Source organism: Trematomus bernacchii, unplaced genomic scaffold (assembly GCF_902827165.1).
Source record: "Trematomus bernacchii unplaced genomic scaffold, fTreBer1.1, whole genome shotgun sequence".
NCBI classification, from domain to species: domain Eukaryota; kingdom Metazoa; phylum Chordata; class Actinopteri; order Perciformes; family Nototheniidae; genus Trematomus; species Trematomus bernacchii.
The window spans coordinates 5495193-5519346 of record NW_022987708.1 but is presented as its reverse complement, the minus strand read 5'-3'; the positions used below and the strand labels follow the sequence as shown (position 1 = coordinate 5519346).

The 24154-nt window shown below is 41.4% G+C and overlaps 1 protein-coding gene across 1 annotated transcript in view; it reads left to right on the top strand.

Annotated features, from left to right (window-relative positions):
* Window positions 1-6619: 6619 nt before the first annotated feature.
* LOC117491031 (heparan sulfate 2-O-sulfotransferase 1-like) overlaps window positions 6620-24154 on the top strand; it is a 34475-nt gene continuing 16940 nt past the window's right edge. Inside the window, exons 1-2 of the mRNA XM_034140851.1 lie at window positions 6620-7171; window positions 12484-12722. Of these exons, the coding sequence (XP_033996742.1) occupies window positions 7048-7171; window positions 12484-12722 (363 nt within the window). The 5' untranslated portion in view covers window positions 6620-7047. The remainder of the gene's footprint in view (window positions 7172-12483; window positions 12723-24154) is intronic.

The following is a 24154-nucleotide window of genomic DNA, read 5'->3' as shown; positions in this document are numbered from 1 at the left end:
GAGATCCGGATCATACGAGTCATTTGAGTCATATGAGTCAGCATCACCAAGACCGTAGAAATCCTATCGGTGAAACCGAAAAGTTGATGCATTTCACGAGCATATTATTATTCCATATATTTTGAATATATATATATATTTGTATATATATATATAATATCTGCATGTATATTTTCTATTTCGACATGTATATTTTATATTTTATATTTTATTTTATTTTTCTTTCTATTCTTGTATATTTTGTAGTTTTGTTTTATTGTAAAATGCCTTTTATGCTGCTGTAACAACAATTTCCCAATTTGGGATCAATAAAGTACTATCTATCTATCTATTAAACTATCCGCTACACAGTGTATTTTGCTTTAATAAAAAATGTTGATCACAAAAAAAAGGGTTATTTTGCGATTCGTCCTCATGCACGAGTCTGCTGGATCTCTGGATCTGCTGCTATATACGGCTCCAAGTCCGCACGAGTCTGCTCTGCTGTGTGTTGCACAGTGAGTCAGGATTTGCGAATCTGAGTCTGCTGTGGACTCGTGCATGACGACGAGTCTGCTGGATCTCTGGATCTGCTGCTATATACGGCTCCGAGTCCGCACGAGTCTGATCCGCTGTGTGTTGCAGCGAGTCAGGATTTGCGAATCTGAGTCTGCTGTGGACTCGTGCATGACGACGAGTCTGCTGGATCTCTGGATCTGCTGCTATATGGTTACGGCTCCGAGTCCGCACGAGTCTGATCCGTTGTGTGTTGCAGCGAGTCAGGATTTGCGAATCTGCGAATCTGCGAGTCTGCTGTTGACTCATATATAGCGCGGGAGCCGGGTGCTGGAGGAGGGGCTATGCTCGTGCACATGACGAGTATGGATCTGCTATGCTATTACGGTTAGGAGCCGTCGGCTCCTCTGAGTCCCCACGAGTCTGCAGGAAGTTTCACTGATCCGCGTCCCCTCCCCTGAGCCAAACGATCACTTCTGGCAGCTATCCTACTTGCTAAAGGGTAGGCAGATGGACTGGGGTACGTTGTAATGTGATTTTACATGTTATAAAGAGAGTAGCGAGTGACGCAATTTATAGTTTTAATTTGTACGTCACACCAAGTGTGGGACTCAAGGACTCGGGTTAATGGAGAGGGGAGACTCGTCACGACCAGCTCATTTCTAGGATCCGGGTTAATGATCCGGATGAATCAGGACTCGCCCATCTCTAGTCTCTTGACCTGTGTGCATCTAATAAATAACGCCGTGATGAATGGCTAAACTTGAACTGCTGAGAATAGTCACCTTTCTGCTGCAGAGAGACAAAAGGTATAAATCTAAATCTGCTAACAGTGTTGTACACTAAACACACTGTCTTTAACACTCATTTATTGACGCTGCAATACTGTTATTAGGGAATGTTTAAAGTGGACCTATCATGCTATATTTAAATTATATATTGTAGGGCCATACCTATATAAGGTATATTTATACGTTTCTGTTTTCAAAATACCAAACAGATCATGCATTTTAGCCATGCCTCATTTCGCTCTATGTGCTGTTTGCTGTCTACGGGTCTGATTCTGCTGACCACGCCCCCCTCAGGAGAGGGGAGACGTGCTCTGATCAGCTGCTGGGCTGTCAGAAGAGGGGGAGAAAAAGAGATCTCCGTCCTCCGTGTTTTATTATATAGAGTCGTTATTCATTTGTTTTAAAGCTCAATAAATAACAAAGAAGACCTTTGACCGGCACTTTTCTAATTTTGTCCGGAAGATTTAAACTTTAACGGACATCTTGAGCGGCGAAACAAACTGAAACTCTGCCGCACGGTCCCCTCGTTCCTTGGAAGAGGCGGAGAGGTGGGTGTTTGTCATCTGCTGGTGGACTAACCGGAGAGAATTACAGTGCTTGCCTCGACGGGGAGGGATTGCATTGCAGCGGGAGCAAACGCTTCCCTCAGCTAAAATCTTGACTAGGGCAGAAAATTGTTCAGGGCCTGCTCAAACCAACTACAAACTACTACCGGGGATTGGGCAGAGAAGGAGTCCGAGAAAGTTGCTCCCCCATGTGACGTAATATGACGCATTTGACGTATGACATTTAAAAAAATGAGTTTTTAGTAGCAGAGCTCAAAACGGCTCCTTTCCCCTCTGAATTCCTGCCCTTATGTCTCGTAAAACATATCAAATCCTGCATTAACTTTTTTAATTGTAATTTTCAGGCAAGGTTCAGGCATAAATCTAGTAAAAAAAAAAAACCTGCAATTTGCTCTTTAAAGGTGGGGTAGGTAAGTTTGAGAAACCGGCTCGAGATCGCTAGAATTTGAAAATACACAACCGGAGAAAATCTGCCACTTCCTTATAGAGCCCCTCCTCCAACACACACGAACGCGCACATGACCAATGAGGGCACGAGATAAGTTTGTGCACAGACGGAAGGCTGACAGGCAGGTAGGCCATCCAGTTATTTTAGCCGGGCCGGCTAAAATGATTGGTCGTACTTTTTACAGTATAAAGGCCCAGACACACCAGGCCGTCACCAGAGAACTCGCCGACACCGTCACCGACAGTTGCATCGGCGAGTTCTCCTGCGTCTTGGCCATGTGTCGCACTGGAACACACCGCAAAGACTTCAGCCGAGCACGTACGAACTGCGCATGCGTGAGTGGCAATAACTCTCCTTACCAGCAGGCGGCGGTAGTGTGTATTCGTCATTCAAAATAGGCAACAACCGGAAGACAGAGAAGAAGAACAGACTGATATAAACAAACAACAAATAGCGTGTGCGTTCCATTATCACTCTCGTCCATCGAAAACATGTTTTAGAATATAAAAATACATGAATGATGAAATGAGCACATAAAGTGCAGACATACTATAACATCACAGTTAATAAACCTGCATCTGATGATCGCAGTGTTCTGGCGGGTGTGTAGTTTATTGAGTCAGCAATGTAGTAATGTATGTAATGTAATAATGGCCACTTCTTGCTAAATTTACATTTCCATGTGATGCTTTTATCCGAGGCGACTCACAATAGGTAAATGAACAGCAGTAGACAGTATCTCATTTACTTAGACACTGTACTTAAGGACAATGTTGAGGTACTTGAGACTAATCCTGCAACTTTATACTGACAAATAAACCGATGAGATGAAAAACCGGACTTGACCAAACAAATCACGGAGCTCTCAGCAGAGGACAGCCGGGGACGCTCCCGCCGATATCAGAGATGTCCCTGCTATGTGTGGGAGGTAAGAGAGGACATTTAAGGGCTATGTTTGATGTCTTTAAGTATCACCTGCTGGGGTTGCTGTCCTGTGCCTTCTTAAATCGTTTGTTTACGTCCCTCACTTCCGTTTCGCTTCTCATTTGCTAGCTGAACAGCTGATCAGAGTGGTTTCTTGGCCCGATAGCTTGTGTCGACCGTGAAAGGCCAAATAAGGCGTGTCACGGCCGAGCGTTCGGGACACACCAAATTTGACTTTGGGCGACAGGGCACGCTTCGTCGCCAGACAACCGAAGACGGCCGATATCGGCCTGGTGTGTCTGGGCCTTTACGGCTTCCACAGATGACATTTTTTTATGGATTTTTTGTCAAAGCACTTAAGATATTCATTGCTATCGGGATGTTAAGAGCATTCCATGGAATATAACAAAAAGTGTATCTCGAGCCAGTTTCTCAAACTTACCTACCCCACCTTTAAGTATTTATTTAACTGGGGCCATGAACAAAAATAAAATCTTAAAGTAAGATGTTTCATGACAGATTTAACTCATTTCTACCTATACTGTAGTTGCTGTGTAGGTAATGACATGCATCACCCTTTAGTCTCTATGACACAGACAAATCTGCAAATACATCAACATAAATGCCAGTACAATCATACAATACAAATGGCAACCCTTAAAGCTCCCATGTCATGCTTTTCCGGTTATTACCTGTCCCCTTGTGTGTTATGAAGGTTTTTATGCATGTAAACGGTGTGCAGAGTCAAAACCCTGAAAGTACACCCTGTAGCGAGTAAAACTCTAACACAGAAAATACCTCCCCAAAACGCCTCGTTGGAGATACGTCACTGCCCATTTGATTCTTCCGGGTACCGCCTGATGTCATGCGGTACCCGGAACGAAATGGACCAATCCCGAAGAGCTATGGCCACACCAGCAGCGGCGTGTTCCTCCAGAGGTTCGAAGAACCGGCATTTCACAGACGAAAGCTTCCAAAACATTGCCCAGTTTGAGGCCGGATATGCACAGCTTGTTTGGACCGTTTGGAGCAGGGGAAGATCCGGGTACACAACCTGTAAGTTTGCATTGTTATTTGTGTATTTATCAAACAAGACTGTTTAAATGTGTAAACTGTGTTGGACTGCTAAGCCATTGACACAGTGCTAACTGTGCTAACTAAGTTGCTAGAGTTTCCATATATCAACTCTAATATCAGCAGATGGCCTTGCATACATGTATCTCATAGCAGGAGAATGTCTGCATTCACATACAAAATACCTATTGACAGTATACTCCGGGTGATTTGCCGTGCGGTCAGTCGCGAAACGTAATTACATTATAGCTGGCGTAGCGTGTATGCAACCGATCTAACACACGGAGCTAGAGCTAGAGCTAGCTTTGGTCGGAAAAACATTTTTGTGATGCTACGTTGCTAGCGTTTAAATATATCAACTACAATGTCAGCAGATGGCCTTACATGTTTGTCATGGCAGGAGAATGTCTGCAGTCACACACACGGAATACTCATACAGTATACTCCGGGTGATTTACCGTACATTGTGACAGGACATATACTGCATGTATAGCTACGAGGCTAGCTGTATGCTAGCGCAAAACAATGTATTCATGACCGTTACAATGTATGACCGAACGTAGCAGACTACCCGTATAACATTGCAATTATAAACACGTTATTGCTAGCCTAATATGAACCACTAGCTTTTGTTCATAGTAGTTTTATTACTCTACATTATAGTTGCCGTTCCTCCGAGTTAACGTTAGCTACCAAGGTAAACAAAGCTAGGTTAGCATATTAGCTGACAAGCTGTTCATTAGATTGATTAGATAGATCCACACTCGGAAGGCCACAACGGAAAGACAAGGAGACATACACGAGTTTACAAAACCACGGCACATTTATTGTGGTAAATGCAGAGATACGTGGTCAGGGAAGAGGATTGCTGTGCTGCTTGGAGGGAGAGAGAGGCTGCCGTGTGACTCCCGGCAGCTGGCTAGCACCTCGGCTCCGGCCAGGTGTCCGTGATCGCGCTGATTAGCCTCTTCAGCTCCACCCCATCGTAAGACAAAGGCCCTGGGGCCGTCACACTCTTCTATAACAACAGTTAAAAATATATATATGTATATAAAATATACGCCATGATAAGACTGATGTTCGGCTGAGAGCAGCCGTTTAGACATGGGCGCAGCCTCTCTGGTGGTTGACTAATCAGAACAGAGTGGCCGAGCTGACCAATCGGAGCACACTAGGCTCACAGGGAGGGGGGGGCAAGAGCTCCAACGAGTCGTTTAGTGGAGAAAGTGAATACTGCTGAATACACATGCTTGACAGAGATGCTGTATGCGAAACCAATGTGAGTTTGGAAAATTGCACAGTATAAATCTATTTTAGTATACCTCAACAATGTAATTATGATCAGTGGAAATGGCCATGACATGGGCCCTTTAAAGGGGACCTATCATGCAAAATGCACTTTTGTACGTCTTTTATACATGAATATGTGTACCCGGTGTTCCAGGGAACTCACCAAGTGTCAGAAAACACAACCCTCTCTATTTTCCTCCATACCCAAATCTCAAAAAAAGGGGCTGCAACGGATCTGATAAAAACTGATCCAGATTTGAACACTGTCCTGACGTCAGGACGGTGGCGCTACGGCTATTGGGCCAACTCCACCAATCAGGAGGAGACAACCACGGCATTGCCGTTCGAAAGCGCTGGAGACGCTGTAGTACATATGCCAGGCCTCTAGATGGTGCTGTTGCTCACAGAATCAACCCTTGCAAAAACAGAGCTAACATTTTTCAAATTGAGTGAAATGAGGCATGGCTAAAATGCATGATCTGTTTGGTATTTTGAAAAAAAAAAGTATAAATATGCCTTATATAGGTATGGTCCTACACTATATTATTAAAATATAGCATGATAGGTCCACTTTAAATTACAATTTATTACATTTGAAGACCTGAACTTATGCCCGGTGAAATAATGTCGACATGCTTGCTTAAAATCAGTTTTTTGCAACATGGGAAAAAAAATGAATGTCTGTAAAAGTTTTAGGATAACAGTCCAATGGCTATACATCAAAAAGCAGATTTAAATAAATATAGAGATGGAGATGTGAGCATGGGAGGAATGGAGCTTAAAATACTGCAGTAAGCCAGAAATAAAAAGCAAGTACACACACAGCTAACAATGCAATATTTCTGGGAGGATAGAAGGTGTAGCCTACAGTGTACACCATGGTTAAGTCTAGACCTGCTATGTTTCAAATTGTGTTTGTTGTTTTTGTCTTCCATGTTTAAACATGTATTGCCGTAGTACACACTCTGGTCCAGTAGCTGACGGTACGCACATCCAACATTGGTTTGTGAGCTCCAGTTAACACGAAGAAGAAGAGCTACCTGCTGCAACAAGCCCCGTCTCCTCTCCACCCCGGCCGCAGTTAAATGGAGCCTCATGAACTCAGCATACTGTCCGCGAAGTTAAAAGAAACCTAGACAAACCCGAAGTAGAACATGGGCAGAAACTACCGTCTTGTTTTTTAAACAACACGTTAGCATGTTGTTTACGTGGCTTTATATTGACAGTTAACGTTAGCGGGGAAGCTAGCTAATGTTAGTTAGTTTGTTTGGCTAATTATTCCCGTGGGACGGCTGTCGAGTATCAACTAATGGAGATAACAGCTAAATTAATTAGCTTGGATTAGCGACGTTGCTTTGTAGCATAATATAGTAACTACTGGGCTTTATTGGCCGTTAGCAGTGGATCTGAGACTCTCATTGTTTACTCGTTTTCGCGGTATGGTTCTTCTGGTGGTTTTATGGGGCTTTCAAGGACCATGATGCCGTCTAAGCTCCAGCTGCTGGCTGTGTTGGCATTTGCGGTGGCGATGCTGCTCATAGAGAACCAGATCCAGAAACTGGAGGAGTCCAGAGCCAGACTCGGTAAGTCCAAAACAAAGACTTAGCTCACTTTGTTACCGTATTATTGTGCTTATGTTCTCCATCCATCTGTAGTGTCTTCACAGGGTATATATTCTACTTTTAATTGAATATGCTATTCCTTACACAAATAATGTAAATAATATCATACTTTTACATCTTGTTTGCTGTAATTGGCCCTTCATGGTGAATACTTGATAGATCGTCTTCATATATATTCACTGTCACTATGTATATATTTTAATTTTAGTTCTGTTTTATTTTCTATTTTGAGATGTTTCTATTTTATGTTTATTTATTTTCTACTCTTTCATTTGCACATGTTTACATGCTGATGTGACGAACAACGTTCCCAATTGAGATCAATAAACTCAATCTAATTTAAAGTGCTGCTGTTAAATATTGTTGTAGACGAAAATGTAATTGTCCAAAGAGTCGAGATACATCTAGAAAAATTGGGTGAAAGCAAAGTTCACACCAAAATAAAGTGTTTTAAGCAAACAAACAAAAATTACTTTTGTATACTCTTTATATAGCTACTTACTTTAAAACGTATTTCTACGACAGTAATTTTTTTTTCTTTTCTCCATTTTGCTTTGCAGGTATTTGAGAAAGAAACAGTTTGAGAAGCCACATGCTGCCATGTATTTTAAACATTTAATCTGCAATCAAACCATTAAATGAAATGAAATGATGTTGTTATTCATCTTGAAACACAGGTAGCAACAAAGCTTTATAGAGCACTCAATTTTGAGAGCAAATGGCTGTAAGTGAAGACCTATAGAATAAAAATATAAGTTGTGTTATTGTATGGTTCCCATATAGCCCACCCTGAGTACAAATATGGTCCTTTTCTGGTTAAAATTGCCGTTATTGATCCTGAAAATGTGATAAATTGATTCAACATCATCAATAACCCCCAAAATTGGCCAAGCCATTTTTAGACTATTGTCCACATTGGCTATAATGCAATTTAATGCTAATGAACACAATTTATGCTAATTGTGCCTATTGCCCAACATATGCAAGTTGGCATCCGGCAGTTTCTATGTGCTGGGGACCCGTACTATACATTTCTAACATAAAGCTTTGTTATACTCAACATTTCGGGGTTCACCATGCAGGGTTCAACTAGACTACTACTGTATAGAGAGGCAAAGTCCCGCCCATCTACTTCCGACCCATGGGACCTTATTTCGGAAAAATTACGTTTTGAAGTCAATGGGGAGAGAAAGATTATCTTTCGATCCCGTTTGAATTGTGCCACGAATTACACATATGATGTTTGTCAATCTTAAAAAATTATTTTCATGTAAAAAAAGTCACAGTTTGTCGTAAAACTGTTGAAATATAAGACTATGAAAAATACGCAACTAGAAAGACTACAAATCCCAGAATCCCGGTCCCGCATGCTGGCTCTTACGGAACCGACTAACTCCCCTTGTGTGTATGTCCAGCTCTCAACATGCCCAGACTTTTTTTTCACCTCTTTTAATACTTTTCGTCTCATTCTGAAAGAAAGAAGTGAAAAATGCGCACACGTGACGGCCATCTTGGTGCGAGACGGGAGATGTAGTTCATTGAGCGGTTTCACACAAAAAAAAGTGTTACTTCACAGTTTTCAACACATTTGTATTTTTTTAACTTGCAAAATTATCTTTTAAATTGGCAAACATCATATGTGTAATTCATGGCACAATTTAAACAGGATCGAAAGATAATCTTTCTCTCGCCATTGACTTCAATACATACTTTTTCCGAAATAAGGTCCCATGGAGCTCCCCCGGAAAGGGAGGGACTTCGCCTCTCTATAATGCCCTCAAGAAGTGCCAAATGCATCACAACAGACAGTCACGAGGCTCCTCTGTCCTCTCATGCCCCTTTCACACCAACGCAACTCCGGTTCAAGCTCCGTGCTAGAGCTTTTCTGGTTCAGAACCGGTTCTTCGGTTTAGCGCCGGCTCTTTTCACACCGCTCAGAGCCCGACTGGTGCTGCCGCTGCTGCGTCATGACGTCACAGTTTACGTCGCTGAGTTTCTCCCCAACGCCGGAGCTCACTTCACAACAACAACGGGCCGGGGACTGCGTTGCTTTTAATCATACGAAGCCAGATTAAATTAAATAACGACTTCTCCAACCTTATACTTTTCTCCAGAGTGCCGTGGTTCATTGTTTATTAATGTGTTTCAGCGGCATTTACCGACCGCTGCAGTGCTGGCCGGCTGCTCTTCAACGGGAGTGTATTCTCCCGTTAGCTCCGGGTTAGCTCACACGGCTCTAAAGTATTCACTGTCTGACTGTCACACAAGCAGCTGATACATATCCCCAGTTCCCCTTAAGTGAATGTGTGTCAGTCTGAATTGACGCTGTTTGGTGTCAGTCTGAATTGACGCTGTTTGGCATCACAACGCTGTTATGAAAGTTTCTCTGGTATAACATGGGTGATGTTAGCATAGCAACCGAAGCTAAACTGACTACTTGCTAAGCAGTTTTCTACAGGCACTTTTTACCGACGTATTTTTCATTATGATTCTACTTGTGATAGTCGGACATGACAACCTGTGCAGCCCATGTATTGATTCCATCCGATAGCTGCTATAATAACAAACAAAACGTCTGCCTGCTCTCCACAATGATCAATAACAGCGAACAGATGGTCAAAGTAAGGTACAAATAAACAGAATCACACGAAGCCTGGTTAGTGTTGCCTGACTTTATAAAGTGTGTTTTTTTTAACAAGTGTGTGGTTGCGTTCTAGTCACTTTGCTCAGCACTACTGCTTGTTACAACTTTTATTTGCCGTACTCGCCTTAAGTGTTAGCTCAGGTTAATCTCGCCCCCCTCCGACGTAAGCGTGACGTATGCGGTTCTTGCTTCTAGACGGACAACTTTTTGGTGCTCGAAACGAACCGGATTCCGGAGCTTAGAGGCTGCTCCGCTGCGGTGTGAACAGGAAAACCCGGTGCTTTTCAAGCACCAGCACCGAACCGGCCCTGAAACACCGTTGGTGTGAAAGGGGTATCAGTGTCAGACAGTGAAGGGCCGTCAGTACAAAGAGCCACACAGCTGATCAAACAGACACTCACAAGGCCCTTTCAGTAATTGTCTTCAATTAACATTGCAGTGGAGGGGGGGGGGGGCTCTTTTAATTATGTCTCCTCACAATATTATAATTGAAAGCTTAATTACTTGTTTCTATGTTATTGTATTTGAAGGACTTTGATGCATTTCTTAATTATGATTCAATTCTACAACTACTTGTTCATTCGCACAACAGATGTACCTTTTAATTTAATTGTTGTGTTTGTAGCCTGTCATCTGCTGTGTGTGCTGCTAAAATGAATATAACAATAAGCATCAACTGACTTTTGGCTCATTTAAATCCCATCATATTGATTCAGGTTAGAAACACTTGCCACAAATGAACATGTTATATATTGGTCCTTTTTAAAGGTTATAATCATTCATTTTAAATATCATAGTGTAGTGGAGATCCAGCACTCACACAACAGGAAAGAATGAAACAGAGAGGAGTCAATAAAACACAAACACAGATATAGCTGAGATTAATCATTATTATTTAGTTGCGCACCACCAAACAACAATGGGGAAACATTACCTTGCTTCAACAGCAACCAATCGCAGAAATGCTCCCACGAACACAAGAAAACACAGGGGAGATATAGGTTTTCTAAATGACACACGAACATGTTCCCTAATCATGTTTAACGCACACACATTGTCAGTTCTCCTAAACTTGGACATGTTCCAACCTTATACAGTCATACATGTTGCATCCTCTGAGTTCTACATGATCCCAGATTTCATGACCTTATTTAGCAGCTACCACACATGCCAATGTATACAACTGCTGCTGAAGAGTTTCAGCTGGTTGCCTATAGATGGGCCTCCTTCCAGCAAACCAAATGAACACCACACCGTCCACTATACTGTTGCTTAATACCATGTGACATTAATGAATATACCAGAAATACGCTGTGATAAACATTCTGCCATAACAATAGTTTGACGGCTTGTTTAGGATACAGTATACTCATTATTGTATGTCATTGTGTTGTCTACCATATTTCTTCCCTGATGATGATACATTGTTAACAACAAATCCATGTTGCAATCAGCAGGGGGAGAGTTAGCTAACGTTAGCTGGTACAGGGGTTCCATAGAGTTCAATTGTGGGGCCTTCAAGCTCAGTTCAGTGATAATTACTATTGGGCAATTGTAAATTACAACGTTATCATGATGGTTTCAATTTCAATCCTGTGAAGTTTAATTTGGCGAGAAAGTTACATTAAATTACAAGTTATTTAGCTGACACTATCCAAAGAGACCTATATACACTTACATACTGTAGATATGCCTATAAGAGCAATTTAGGATTAAGTATCTTGGACACTTTGATATGTTGACTGCATGGCTAGGGATCGAACCACTGACCAGTTTATTGGTAGACACTCATCTACCCCATGAGCCACAGCAGCACACAAATACAATAATCACAGTTGTTTGAGGAAGATGTTTTCAAAGCAATGTAAAATAAATATGAGAAGGGAAATTACGACCTGTTTAACTTCTGGACATCATGAACCAGTATGCAATAAATAAGGGTTTTTACCATGGTTTTGAATTGTAGAAGTTTTAATGGTAATGGTATGGAATAGGACTGGGCGATATGGCCTAAAAATAATATTGCAATAATTAAAGGCTATATCGCAATATTTTTAAATCCCTTTCCATAGCTATCACACCAGTATGAGATTATTAAATGAAGACATTAAGGGCTAATTATGATGCTCCAGACTGACCCTACTCCTGTGTATCTGTATCAAATAAAGGAATTATATAATAGTTACATTAAACTGGAAATCATTTACATCTTACAATATTAACACATGATATACACATCTTTTCAAATATCCAAACCTTTCCATTACTTTTCAAGGTGGCGTTTTTCAATGACCATTTCCTTGCAATCTAGGTAAAGAAAAGTGAAAAGCAACTACATGTGTTCCAGCTGAATACACATTATCCCACACGGTTATGGTCAAAATTATAATCACAATTATTCTGATACAGGCATCATGATTATGATTATTATGGGGAGAGCTTTGGGAGGAGCAAAACGCCAAAGCAAGTCTCATGCCCGGCGGCTTAATCATCATGAATTTATACTCTTTGCGTCATAGTCCTTTCATACATCGTTCGTTAAACAGTCTGTGATACATTGAGTATATTCTGAATATCGCCCAGCCCTAGTATGGTACTTCATTTCAGTTTTTGTGACTTCCCTGTACAGAAAGGACCATTGCCAGACACCAGCTGGCAGAAGTGGAGCAGCGACACAGTGAAGACTTGGGGAGGGAATCCCCCCCACTGGCAGAAAAAGACGACATGGTCATCATCTACAACAGAGTGCCCAAGACGGCCAGCACCTCCTTCACCAACATCGCCTACGACCTGTGTGGGAAGAACCGCTTCCACGTGCTGCACATCAACACCACCAAGAACAACCCCGTCATGTCCATACAGGACCAGGTGAGAGATTCTGCACACCGCTGTATCTACAGGAAGTCAATCAAGCAGATCACATTCAAAACATGATGGCTCATAGTTAGCACTGGACCAATTATTGTATTTGTGATTTAAAGCCTATATTGAGGTTTTAAAATAACCCTTTAATATCTACTGTTATCACCCTTCAATTACATTAAAACTTCTTCAAACACAATCTTCAATTTGAATAAAATGATTAAAAGTATTTTAAAGTAAAAGAAAACATTTTAATGAATAAGAATGTTCAACACATAGCCTCCCTTTGTGTGGCAAGCAGGAGAGGAAAATAAATGTTGTTATTTCAATACTTTTTGGACTTTACAACAGAGTTATTGGAAATCTTTGAAACAATCCTATGCAGCAACCATTATGAATCTCATTCTACAAATAGTATAAAAAGAATAGCGTTTATATCTGTACTGTGCACAAATACATAACATTACACTGGTTAGACGCTTTTATCCAAAGTGACTTGCATACATTAAGTATGGGCAATCCCCAAAGGACCAATTTGGGGTGAAGTGTCTGCAGTGGGGATGGAACCAGTGGTCTCTTCATTTTTCCAGAGCTGCATCTGTAATTATACAAATATAATATATTATTATTATATAATATTTGACTTACTACAACAAAGAAACAAAGACAGAAGAGTTGTTTGTCATCAGAACAGAATAGAAGCTATAGCCTTTTCACGCTCTGTCTCCAAATTTCAAGTCCTTTAAACCAGGGGTTCCCAACCTTTATTGTGCCAAGGACCGGTAGATACATTAAAAAAAAATCGCGGACCGGTTGTCAATTTTAACTGATTTTAATATTTACTCACCACCAGCAGGTAGCAACAGAGGCTAATTGTATGTAACAGCCTGAACAAATACTAGAACAATATGCATCCAAAACATATTAACAAAGTTTAAAAAAGAACCGGTGTTGTTTTTTTTTAATCCAGTGAATGCTGGGAAAACGAGGAGAAGGTGCATTATGAAGGAGATGTCCGGTCGCCAGGGTGTGTGTGTGTGTGTGTGTGTGTGTGTGTGTGTGTGTGTGTGTGTGTGTGCGTGTGTGTGTGTGTGTGTGTGTGTGTGTGTGTGTGTGTGTGTGTGTGTGTGTGTGTGTGTGTGTGTGTGTGTGTGTGTGTGTGACACTGGCATTTATTTTCAGAAGATATTATGATAGTGTCGTTCGTTCCGGTGCACTCCCGACAGTTTAGCACTACATCGAGATTAAGATTAAACTAATTTATTTTGGGAACAGCCGCATATATGCCGGTGTCGGACAGACACAAACACACCGAACACATAGCTGAGCTGAGCAGAGCACATACACACACATGCGTCTTGGTGACTGACTGGACATCTCCTTCATAAAACTAATAAAAGGGGGAGTAATCGGGCAGTTCGATGTGTGTAGATGTGTGTGTGGTTAACACGTAGCAGCCTGCAGTCACTCTTAAACTGTTCTGATTAAGTTAAACACAGCGAAGGCGGTGCGTAAAAAGGCACAGCTCTTTACCGAGTACGTCCCGCTGCCTCCTGATGCTGCAGCCAAATCATGAAGTGAAGGAGGGTTTCCTTCTATAAAACAGCTGCGGGCAGCAGATACCGTGAGAGTCCCGGTCATTAATTCATAGATCAAGGCAGACTGGTTTACTCTCCTATTTTGCCAATCCGGTGCTTAAACAAATAGCTCCCTCTACACCCCTGGCCCACCTTAAAATGAAGTCCGAGTTTGAAATATATCTCAAATAATGTATGCACCACCATTTCCCCACATAAACATAACAGTCTGCAATCAAACGGTTGTCTCCTGTGCGCTCCTCTTCCTACTTGGCGCACCGGTAACATGCTCGTGCGCACAAGAGGCTGAGACCTTAGGCTGAGCCGCCGAATCCCTCGGAACATCATAAAAGCCATTTTCAACGGTTTTCTGGTGTAAGATTAACTAGCTACTGGATGAAATAATATGACTGGTGGCATATGTGCGAAAATTAAACACTTTTTGAAAAAAATATTATGATAAAATATTTTTATATATTTATAATTCTGCAAATATTACGATAAACTCACAGCTATTTCGCGGCCCGGCAGTAACACCTCCGCGGCCCGGTACCGGTCCGCGGACCGGGGGTTGGGAACCCCTGCTTTAAACAACATTTCTTTGTTTGATTAAGAATTTGAGAATCAGTGTTATCAGAATTTCTTTATTCGTCCCACAGAGGGAAAAAGTACATTGTTACAGCAGCATAGATAGACGAAAAAAATAAATAACACACTTCTAGATAAAAAGGCATGCACATAGTATTCAAAATAAAATAATAAAACATTACAATTTACAAATAAATACTGTATGTAGCAGCAGTATTTATAAAATAAAATAAGTGTAACATTATAGAATGAAGTGTGGTGGCAGGTAGAGAACAGTAGTACAATTTTTGTATATATATATATATATGTACATTATAGCATACAGATTCTTGTTGGAATGGACAAATGAAGAAGTAGCAGCCAGTAGAAATAATAATATTAGCTAGGAACATATTGCAAATATGTGTTAACGTATTGGGCCATAGGGGTTATACAGCCTGACCGCTGCAGGGAGGAAGGACCTGCGGATACAACTTTTAACTGTTTGGGACAGTCCTAGTTTGTTTTAGTTGATTTTTTTTGATAAAATAGAACAAATACTTGAAAACTCACATATGGTGGCAGAAATGTAGGGATCCATAACAGGAGAATGTTGGGGTTAGTTAGTAGTTAGTGCCTTTCTTTTCTAAGTATATAGACTTAAATGTCCATAGATGTGCAGGACATCAGCTCATCTCCCAGCCTGTGACACTGGCTGCTTTCTTATTAGTGCGAATGCTGTTTACTATAGTTCTTCAAATCTTTATTATTTCACCAAATAGTTTGGCACTCAATAACTTCAGCATACTTTCAGCTACAGAAACCATTCAAATATCAAACTATTCAGCCTTTTCAGCACATGATGGGAAACTTTCAACTTTTTCAAAATATTTTATACTTTCTGAAATATTCAGCTTTTTAAAGTCTTTTTTTAACATGGAACTCAATGGGAGGAACCTTCAAATCCTCTTTTACCTACACCTTGCGCCAAATGCTACTCCTTCCACATACTTTCAGCTAGAGACTTCATTCCAACTTTAAAATGATCACAAGACCCTCAGCTATAAAACTTGAATTTTGATATCTATCTTTTACAGTCTTTGACTTATCAACGTTTAAGTTTTGGTACATTTTCAGGCCGTTTTCGATTTTATAATGGGTGTCTATGGGAGGGACTCTTCAGGGCTAGAGTACGTGACATCATCACTTAGAGTGTAGAGCAGGGGTGCCCAACCTTTTTTGAACCAAGAGCTACTTTTAAAGTTGCCAGTCTGCCGAGATCTACCAGTCCAAATAGAGAGGGGGGGGGGGGCTGGGGTGCTAGCGAACTGTCAACTGGGGGGGAGCCTCGCTGCGTGGAAACGGCGGACCTCTGTCGGTGCAACTTCAATGATGCCTTTTTAAAAACATAAAAAATGAAGGGCGGTGACGGCCGTCAGCGAATCGAGCCGGCCCTTGACGACCGGCTGTTCTGTGATTCTACAGATTCTACAGATGGCCAGTCCGCGGAGGGTGGAAAATAAATACCGGAAGTAAAAAAAAGACGTGCAACGGGACAATGTTCCCACGGGAAACAAAACTTAAAATATTAAATGAAACAATCTCATCTCTTAAAATTCACAACTTATTATGAATTAAACATTCACAAACTTATAATTATGTATTCACATGTTTAACTCTGTTATGCACGCAACGAACAGAAGAGCGTAGGGCAGAATTAGGAGGGAATTCCGTCTCGTAGCGTGTGCACCGTTTTGAAATGCCGATCTATATTACCCTTCTTCGGTAAAGCCACGCTCGCACTAGTTAAATTTGTCCGGAACTTTCTTCAGAACAGAGAGAAGTAAACTTTAGACAAACTGCTCCTATCTTCACATTTTACACACAAAACCCCCAAAAAAACATATATCAGTTCATTGGGGTTCCCTGATGCTCACCTTCTGGTCAAGAGCCATAGTTTTTGAACAGGTGGTAAAATTGTCAGATATAATCCTCAATGCATTCTTAATGGGACTCAGTGCTGCAGTTGGTAACCATGGTGTTGCGGGGCAGATTGAAACCTTTGATCTCTGGGCTCACACAGGTGTTATGATTATTTGTTATGATTAGGTGCTCAGCACAGAAACAAACACTGACAAACAGACTGGACTTTAACAGACTGTCTCAGCCTATTATTTTCTGTCTGATGGAGACTTCATACTGATTCAACATGTTCCACATATTTTATACTTTATTGGTGACGTATGGTTTTAGTCGAAAAGTTTGTAGTCAAAATATTCTGCTGCTTTCCCAAGCCTTTTTACTTTCTTTTCTCTTCTTAATAATACACATTCATTCACTACTACTTACATCTGATATGTAACTCCTTCAGCCTACTTTCAGCTACAGAAACCATTCAACTATTACATTATTCAGCTATTTCAGGACATTGAGGCTATACATGTTGTTGTTTATACCTTTTTTAAACCTTTTCTTTTAAATATTAAGCTTCTTCACTATTTTTCCTAATCTTCCAGTTTAACATTTCACTTTCAAGTTTTCAACAAAGTCATTGCAATGCATTTGAGCTGTAACAATTTTGATTCAAATCATTTCACTTTTCTGCATTTCTCCGCTAAGTTCAGCAACACACATACTTGGTTTTTGTAGCTAAAAGCAGCTACAGAGACCATTCAACTAATAAAATATTCATCTTTTTCTGCATTTTCAGCTAAATTCAGCCACAAATGTTCACAGTTTACAGCATTCGCACGCATTTTCTGCAGGAAATGCATTTTTTAGTTCTTCTTGAAACCCTTGGGCAAGACACTCAGCTTTTCAGCATACAGCATTCACACAGCAATTTATTCAGGATTGCATTGTCTTGTTTTTTCGATGAAAATGTTTTTTCATTGGTCACACTTTGCTCCGCCCCTTTCCTCTATCCCCACCCCTTACATCATTTATCAACCGTTTGTCGCAGACTCTTGCGGGAGGTATAGAGTGGTGCAAGAATGAGTCCTAAAACCCGGAAGTGAGTTAGCATTTTACCACGTCCGGTTCCCTTGTCTCAGAGTCAATGGGATTTCTCCATAGGATTTTGAAAAATAGCTCGAAATAAGGTCTGTGGTCGACACAGATTTAAGAGATGGATCACGTTTTGTTCTACGACATTAAATAAGATGGTTGTTAACAAGTGGCTGAAAATAAAAAATAAAATAAAGCTTTATAATAGGACTACAGAAGTTGTTGAGGACATTGTACGTCATTACGCCGAACACTTAAATGCTCTTGCAAACTGTTAAAACAAACGCTTCAACTTGTACAATTTTGAATCTGTATTTTTGAATATCGATCTTAAGTTGGCGTGACGTTGAAGTCGTGCGACCCTGCTGTACTCGGCTGTAGTTCGTTTATAGCATAATGTTAGCATTTTGCTTCTGGAGATTAGATTTAGGATTTAGAAAATTATAAAAGTAGGGTAGACATGTGGATATTATCCGGCTGAACAAAACGTGCATTTATCAAACAGGTTCGTTTTTCACAGATCTTATTTTTAACAATATTCCAAAATCCTATTGAGAAATAATCCCATTGCTTTTTTGTCGAGGGAACCCATGCGCAGCTTACCTCCGGGTCGGCCTACAAACATAGGTCATCACTGCACCACTCTATTATAGCACTCAGCAGAGACTTCCTGTTTCGTTGGTAACTCTTTGCTCCGCCCCTTTCCCCTAGGCAAGGCAAGTTTATTTATATAGCACCTTTCAACACAAGGCAATTCAAAGTGCTAATCAGCAGCGATTTTTTTCGGCAAAACCATTAAAGAGTGAACTCTGGAGCGGTTCATCTCTGGTGTGAACGCAGTCTGCACCAAAACATAGGAAGTGTAGTATTTACGAGTCACAAGAACGAGGTTGTCTTAAAAATCTTCAGTGAAAGAGTGAAGCAGAATGAAGTGTTGAACAGTGTCGTGTAAAGTAAAAATGCCCCGTCAACTATACATAAAAGTCAGAGCCACCTGTCCTCGGTGAAACCTCCTGACTACAGAACGTCTCTCATTATATGTGTTATAATGATTTTTATCGCACGTTGTCTGATTATATAATCATATGCGCCGTCTGCTAGAGTCTGGTGATATGCTCTCCAGATTAACAGCAGCATGTAACATGCAGTGCCGATGCTCCATGGCGGAGGCTCCGGTAGAAATTGCCGGGATTCACGTTTTTCCCCCCTTAATGTCTGACCAATGGTTGAACATAATTTCCGTTCACATGACTTGTGTTTAAAGTTCATAGTCCGTTTGAGTTTTGCCCGTGTGAACGCAAACCAAACCTTCTGAAAAATGAAACAATGTAACAAACTGTCGTCTGGTGCGCACCAGAGAAGTGGACTATTACGCTGACAGTTAATCCAATGTCTCTGTGTCACTTTGAAATGAAAACTAATAATCCATCATAACATTTATGTCAATAAGAGTAGTTTTCATATAGAGTGTATGAGAGCTTCTGGTTTTGGGCATGCTGGCTGCGCATCACTCTTATTCACCAATGGTAATGTTTAGATGGATTTAGGGACTCCATCTCGATTCTATTGGCTCTAACGGTTCAAAAGTGGTGTCAATCATCCAAATCGACCGATGAGTTCCAGAGATATGGTAAATACACCCAAATGACCCCAGAGGTGTTTTTTTTTCTTCAAACCTCTCTAAAAAGCTTTCACTTGTTTTGCATCAATCTTGATACAGGGTACTTGTTATAGTTTGGATTCCTAAAGGGTTTTGGCTACTATCCCATCATTCAAGGGTGGTCTTCACTGTAAGTAATGTTTTTTTTTTAGACGGAAACTATAATTTACATTTTTTTACTATGTTCAATCTGAATTTACTTTAAAATAAAAACATCTATATTGATTCTGACACTTCTACAGCCAACTCACAGGTGTATCATTGCTTTTAGAAAAAAGATTATTCATTTACCCCTTTTGGAAGTGAAGATATAGTCATTTGTTCTGGGCATGTCATTTTCGAAACTGAGGCCTGAAAAACAGGCTCAGGGCTTAAAGGTAGGGTAAGTAAGTTTGAGAAACCGGCTCGAGATCGCTAGAATTTGAAAATACACAACCGGAGAAAATCTGCCACTTCCTTATAGAGCCCCTCCTCCAACACACACGAACGCGCACATGACCAATGAGGGCACGAGATAAGTTTGTGCACAGATGGAAGGCTGACAGGCAGGTAGGCCATCCAGTTATTTTAGCCGGGCCGGTTAAAATGATTGGTTGTGCTTTTTACAGTATTACGGCTTCCACAGATGACATTTTTTTATGGATTTTTTGTCAAAGCACTTAAGATATTCATTGCTATCGGGTTGTTAAGAGCGTTCCATGGAATATAACAAAAAGTGTCTCTCGAGCCGGTTTCTCAAACTTACCTACCCTACCTTTAAGTTATATATATTATAATGAAGCGCGAGCTGTGTGCTCGAGTCTTCCTGTCTGTCGGCTGAACTCTGCTGCTCCGCGATGAGGGTCTAACTTCAGCAGCTACATTACCTACGGGTGCGTTCGTTAACAGTAACTGTGCGGAGTCACTGTGGCACAGACTGTGGTGGTGAACAGCTGTTAGAGCGGGCCATTCAGGTGTTCAGAGCAGAGCTCCCTGTCGGAGCGGCAGAGCGTGATGTGAACTGAAATGTTTTTCTGTCGCAATATTATTTAAAGGGGACCCATCATGCAAAATGCACTTTTGTACGTCTTTTATACATGAATATGTGTCCCCGGTGTTCCAGGGAACTCACCAAGTGTCAGAAAACACAACCCTCTCTATTTTCCTCCATACCCAAATCTCTAAAAAAGGGGCTGCAACGGATCTGATAAAAACTGATCCAGATTTGAACACTCTCCTGACGTCAGGACGGTGGCGCTACGGCTATTGGGCCAACTCCACCAATCAGGAGGAGACAGCCACGGCCATTGCCGTTCGAAAGCGCTGGAGACGCTGTAGTACACATGCCAGGCCTGTAAGTGGCGCTGAAGTCTGCCACAAAAGCAGCGAAGAAGACTTGGTTACCATGGTTACCCTTCTGTTTATTCTCCGCTGTGGCTTTCTTTCTCCCTCCCCGAGGCAAGCGTTTGCTCCCGCTGCAATGCAATCCCTCCCCGTCGAGGCAAGCACTGTAATTCTCTCCGGTTAGTCCACCAGCAGATGACAAACACCCACCTCTCCGCCTCTTCCAAGGAACGAGGGGACCGTGCGGCAGAGTTTCAGTTTCAGTTTCTTTCGCCGGTCAAGATGTCCGTTAAAGTTTAAATCTTCCGGACAAAATTAGAAAAGTGCCGGTCAAAGGTCTTCTTTGTTATTTATTGAGCTTTAAAACAAATTAATAACGACTCTATATAATAAAACACGGAGATCTCTTTTTCTCCCCCTCTTCTGACAGCCCAGCAGCTGATCAGAGCACGGCTCACCTCTCCTGCAGGGGGGCGTGGTCAGCAGAATCAGACCCGTAGACAGCAAACAACACATAGAGCGAAATGAGGCATGGCTAAAATGCATGATCTGTTTGGTATTTTGAAAACAGAAACGTATAAATATACCTTATATAGGTATGGCCCTACAATATATCATTTAAATATAGCATGATAGGTTTCCTTTACGGAATCGTTGAGCTAGCTAACTAGCATACATTGTCACTATCTGCTAACGTTAGCTTTAGCCTTAGTTTTCTAATAGTTTTTTTCATAGGCTATAAGCAGTGGCGGCGCCAGGGGGGTGCTAGGGGGTGCTGAAGCACCCCCCAGGATAGCCATAGCACCCTCTAAGCACCCCCAAGAAATGTATGCGTCTATTTTTTTTTTTTATGTGTGAAATTCGAAAATAATATGCTACAGTACAAGCAGCCTACTTCTGGGTCTCTGTGTTTCATTCAAGCTCTGCTCTGTGTGTGTGTGGCACGAGCCATTTTGTGTGCGTGCGCGAGCGAGAGCGCGCACCGGTACCGGTGATCGTTGTGTTTAGCATCTGGTGCTAGCTACGCTAATGGATATAAGGAGCTTTTTCATCAACAAGGTGGAGGGAGAACTCTCTCCTGTCAGACTGAGAGTCTCAGATCACCTCAGCTCAGGTGAAGTAAAGGACTCTCTGTGTTTAGATAGTTAACTTTAGTCTAAGTTATCTCAGTGGGTCTCAAAACGATTTGGTCACGATTAATGTAAATAAGTAGGCTATTTCTGAGGCACACGTTTATATGATCATTATAGGTATAAAAAAATAAGAGCATAAATGAAAAACAGGTATGAAATACTATATGACAGTAAAACAAAAATACAGTTTAAAAGGAGAGTGAAATATCCATAAAGAAATAGAAAATCGGTTTACAGTTCTGTTTCATATGGGTATTGAGAGATGTATCCATAGATCACTTAATTTAGTGCAACAGATTGATGCATTTAATTTCAATATTTAAAAAAAAATCTTCCCGGGGGAGCATGCCCCCGGACCCCCCTAGAGGATGTTAGGTCCGCCCCCCACTTGTATAAAAAATAGCACTTTACCCCTGCTTACACCTATATGTGAGCTGATTATCGAGCCTTCATTGTAACAGTCGCGGGTACACTGTGTATGTGCGTGTGGGGAGTGTTCCACTGTAGCGCCCGGTACATTAATGGGAAACCCTAAATGTTTGAGCACCCTCTATGAAACGTCAAGCTACCCCACAGCACCCCCAAAAGAAAATATCTGGCGCCGCCACTGGGTATAAGTATAGATCTTGTACTTGATTAAAAGTAGAAGTACTCAGATCTTGTACTAGAGTAAAAGTAGAAGTACTCAGATCTGGTACTTTAATAAAAGTAGAAGTACTCAGATCTTGTACTTGAGTAAAAGTAGAATTACTCAGATCTGGTACTTTAGTAAAAGTAGAAGTACTCAGGTCTTGTACTTGAGTAAAAGTAGAAGTACTCAGGTCTTGTACTTGAGTAAAAGTAGAAGTACTCAGATATTGTACTTGAGTAAAAGTAGAAGTACTCGGAGCTTGTACTAGAGTAAAAGTAGAAGTACCAGAGTGTAGGAAAGATCCTGCAATCAAAATGTTCCTCAAGTAAAAGTACAAAAGTATTATCATCAAAATATAGTTAAAGTAGCGACAGTAAAAGTAGTCATTGTGCAGATTGGTCCATTTCAGAATAATATACAGATGAAGCGTCTTATTTTGGACAGTTTAAAATGCGAGGGTCGTGATCGGTTCGTGCACGTTCCGTGATGGCCGGCCGGCCCCCAGTCTGACTTGATACCGCCCCCGTGATAAATACATTTAATTATTGTGAAGCCAGCTGCAATGGATCATTGATCCACCAGGGGGTGCAGTGGGGTTCCACACTGGAGTCATGTGAAATCAACTTCTTTGTTGTTAAAGGGCCCATGTCATGGCCATTTCCACTGATCATAATTACATTGTTGAGGTATACTAAAATAGATTTATACTGTGCAATTTTCCAAACTCACATTGGTTTCGCATACAGCATCTCTGTCAAGCATGTGTATTCAGCAGTATTCACTTTCTCCACTAAACGACTCGTTGGAGCTCTTGCCCCCCCCTCCCTGTGAGCCTAGTGTGCTCCGATTGGTCAGCTCGGCCACTCGTTCTGATTAGTCAACCACCAGAGAGGCTGCGCCCATGTCAGTGCTTTTCCCGGCTGCTCTCAGCGTAACATCAGTCTTATCATGGCGTCGGTACAGCGGTATATTTTATATACATATATATTTTTAACTGTTGTTATAGAAGAGTGTGACGGCCCCAGGGCCTTTGTCTTACGATGGGGTGGAGCTGAAGAAGCTAATCAGCACGATCACGGACACCTCCGGACACTACGGCCCCAGTCTCTCTCCAAAGCGGCTGCAGGAAGACTAACTCTGCGATCCTCTCAACCACCTATCTTTGCATTTACCACAATAAATGTGCCGTGGTTTTGTAAACTCGTGTATGTCTCCTTGTCTTTCCGTTGTGGCCTACGAGCTACTCTCATAACAAAGAGTAAGTTATTTTTACCCGTTATAAACTACTACTGTTTGATGAGAAATCAAATCATGGTTTGCTATATATGAATTCAGGGAAGAAAGGATAGGCCTACTAAGTATTTCCATTAAACTTTATTTTTAGAAATGTACAAAATGAACATAAATATACATATATACACGGTATATCATCCATTCCTCCTCCTCTTGCCTGCGCACAGCCGGTGCGGTGCGGTGCCTTTTAGCACGAGGCCTCAGTAGTAGTAGAATCCCTTCCCCGTCATGGATTGTCCGCCAGGATC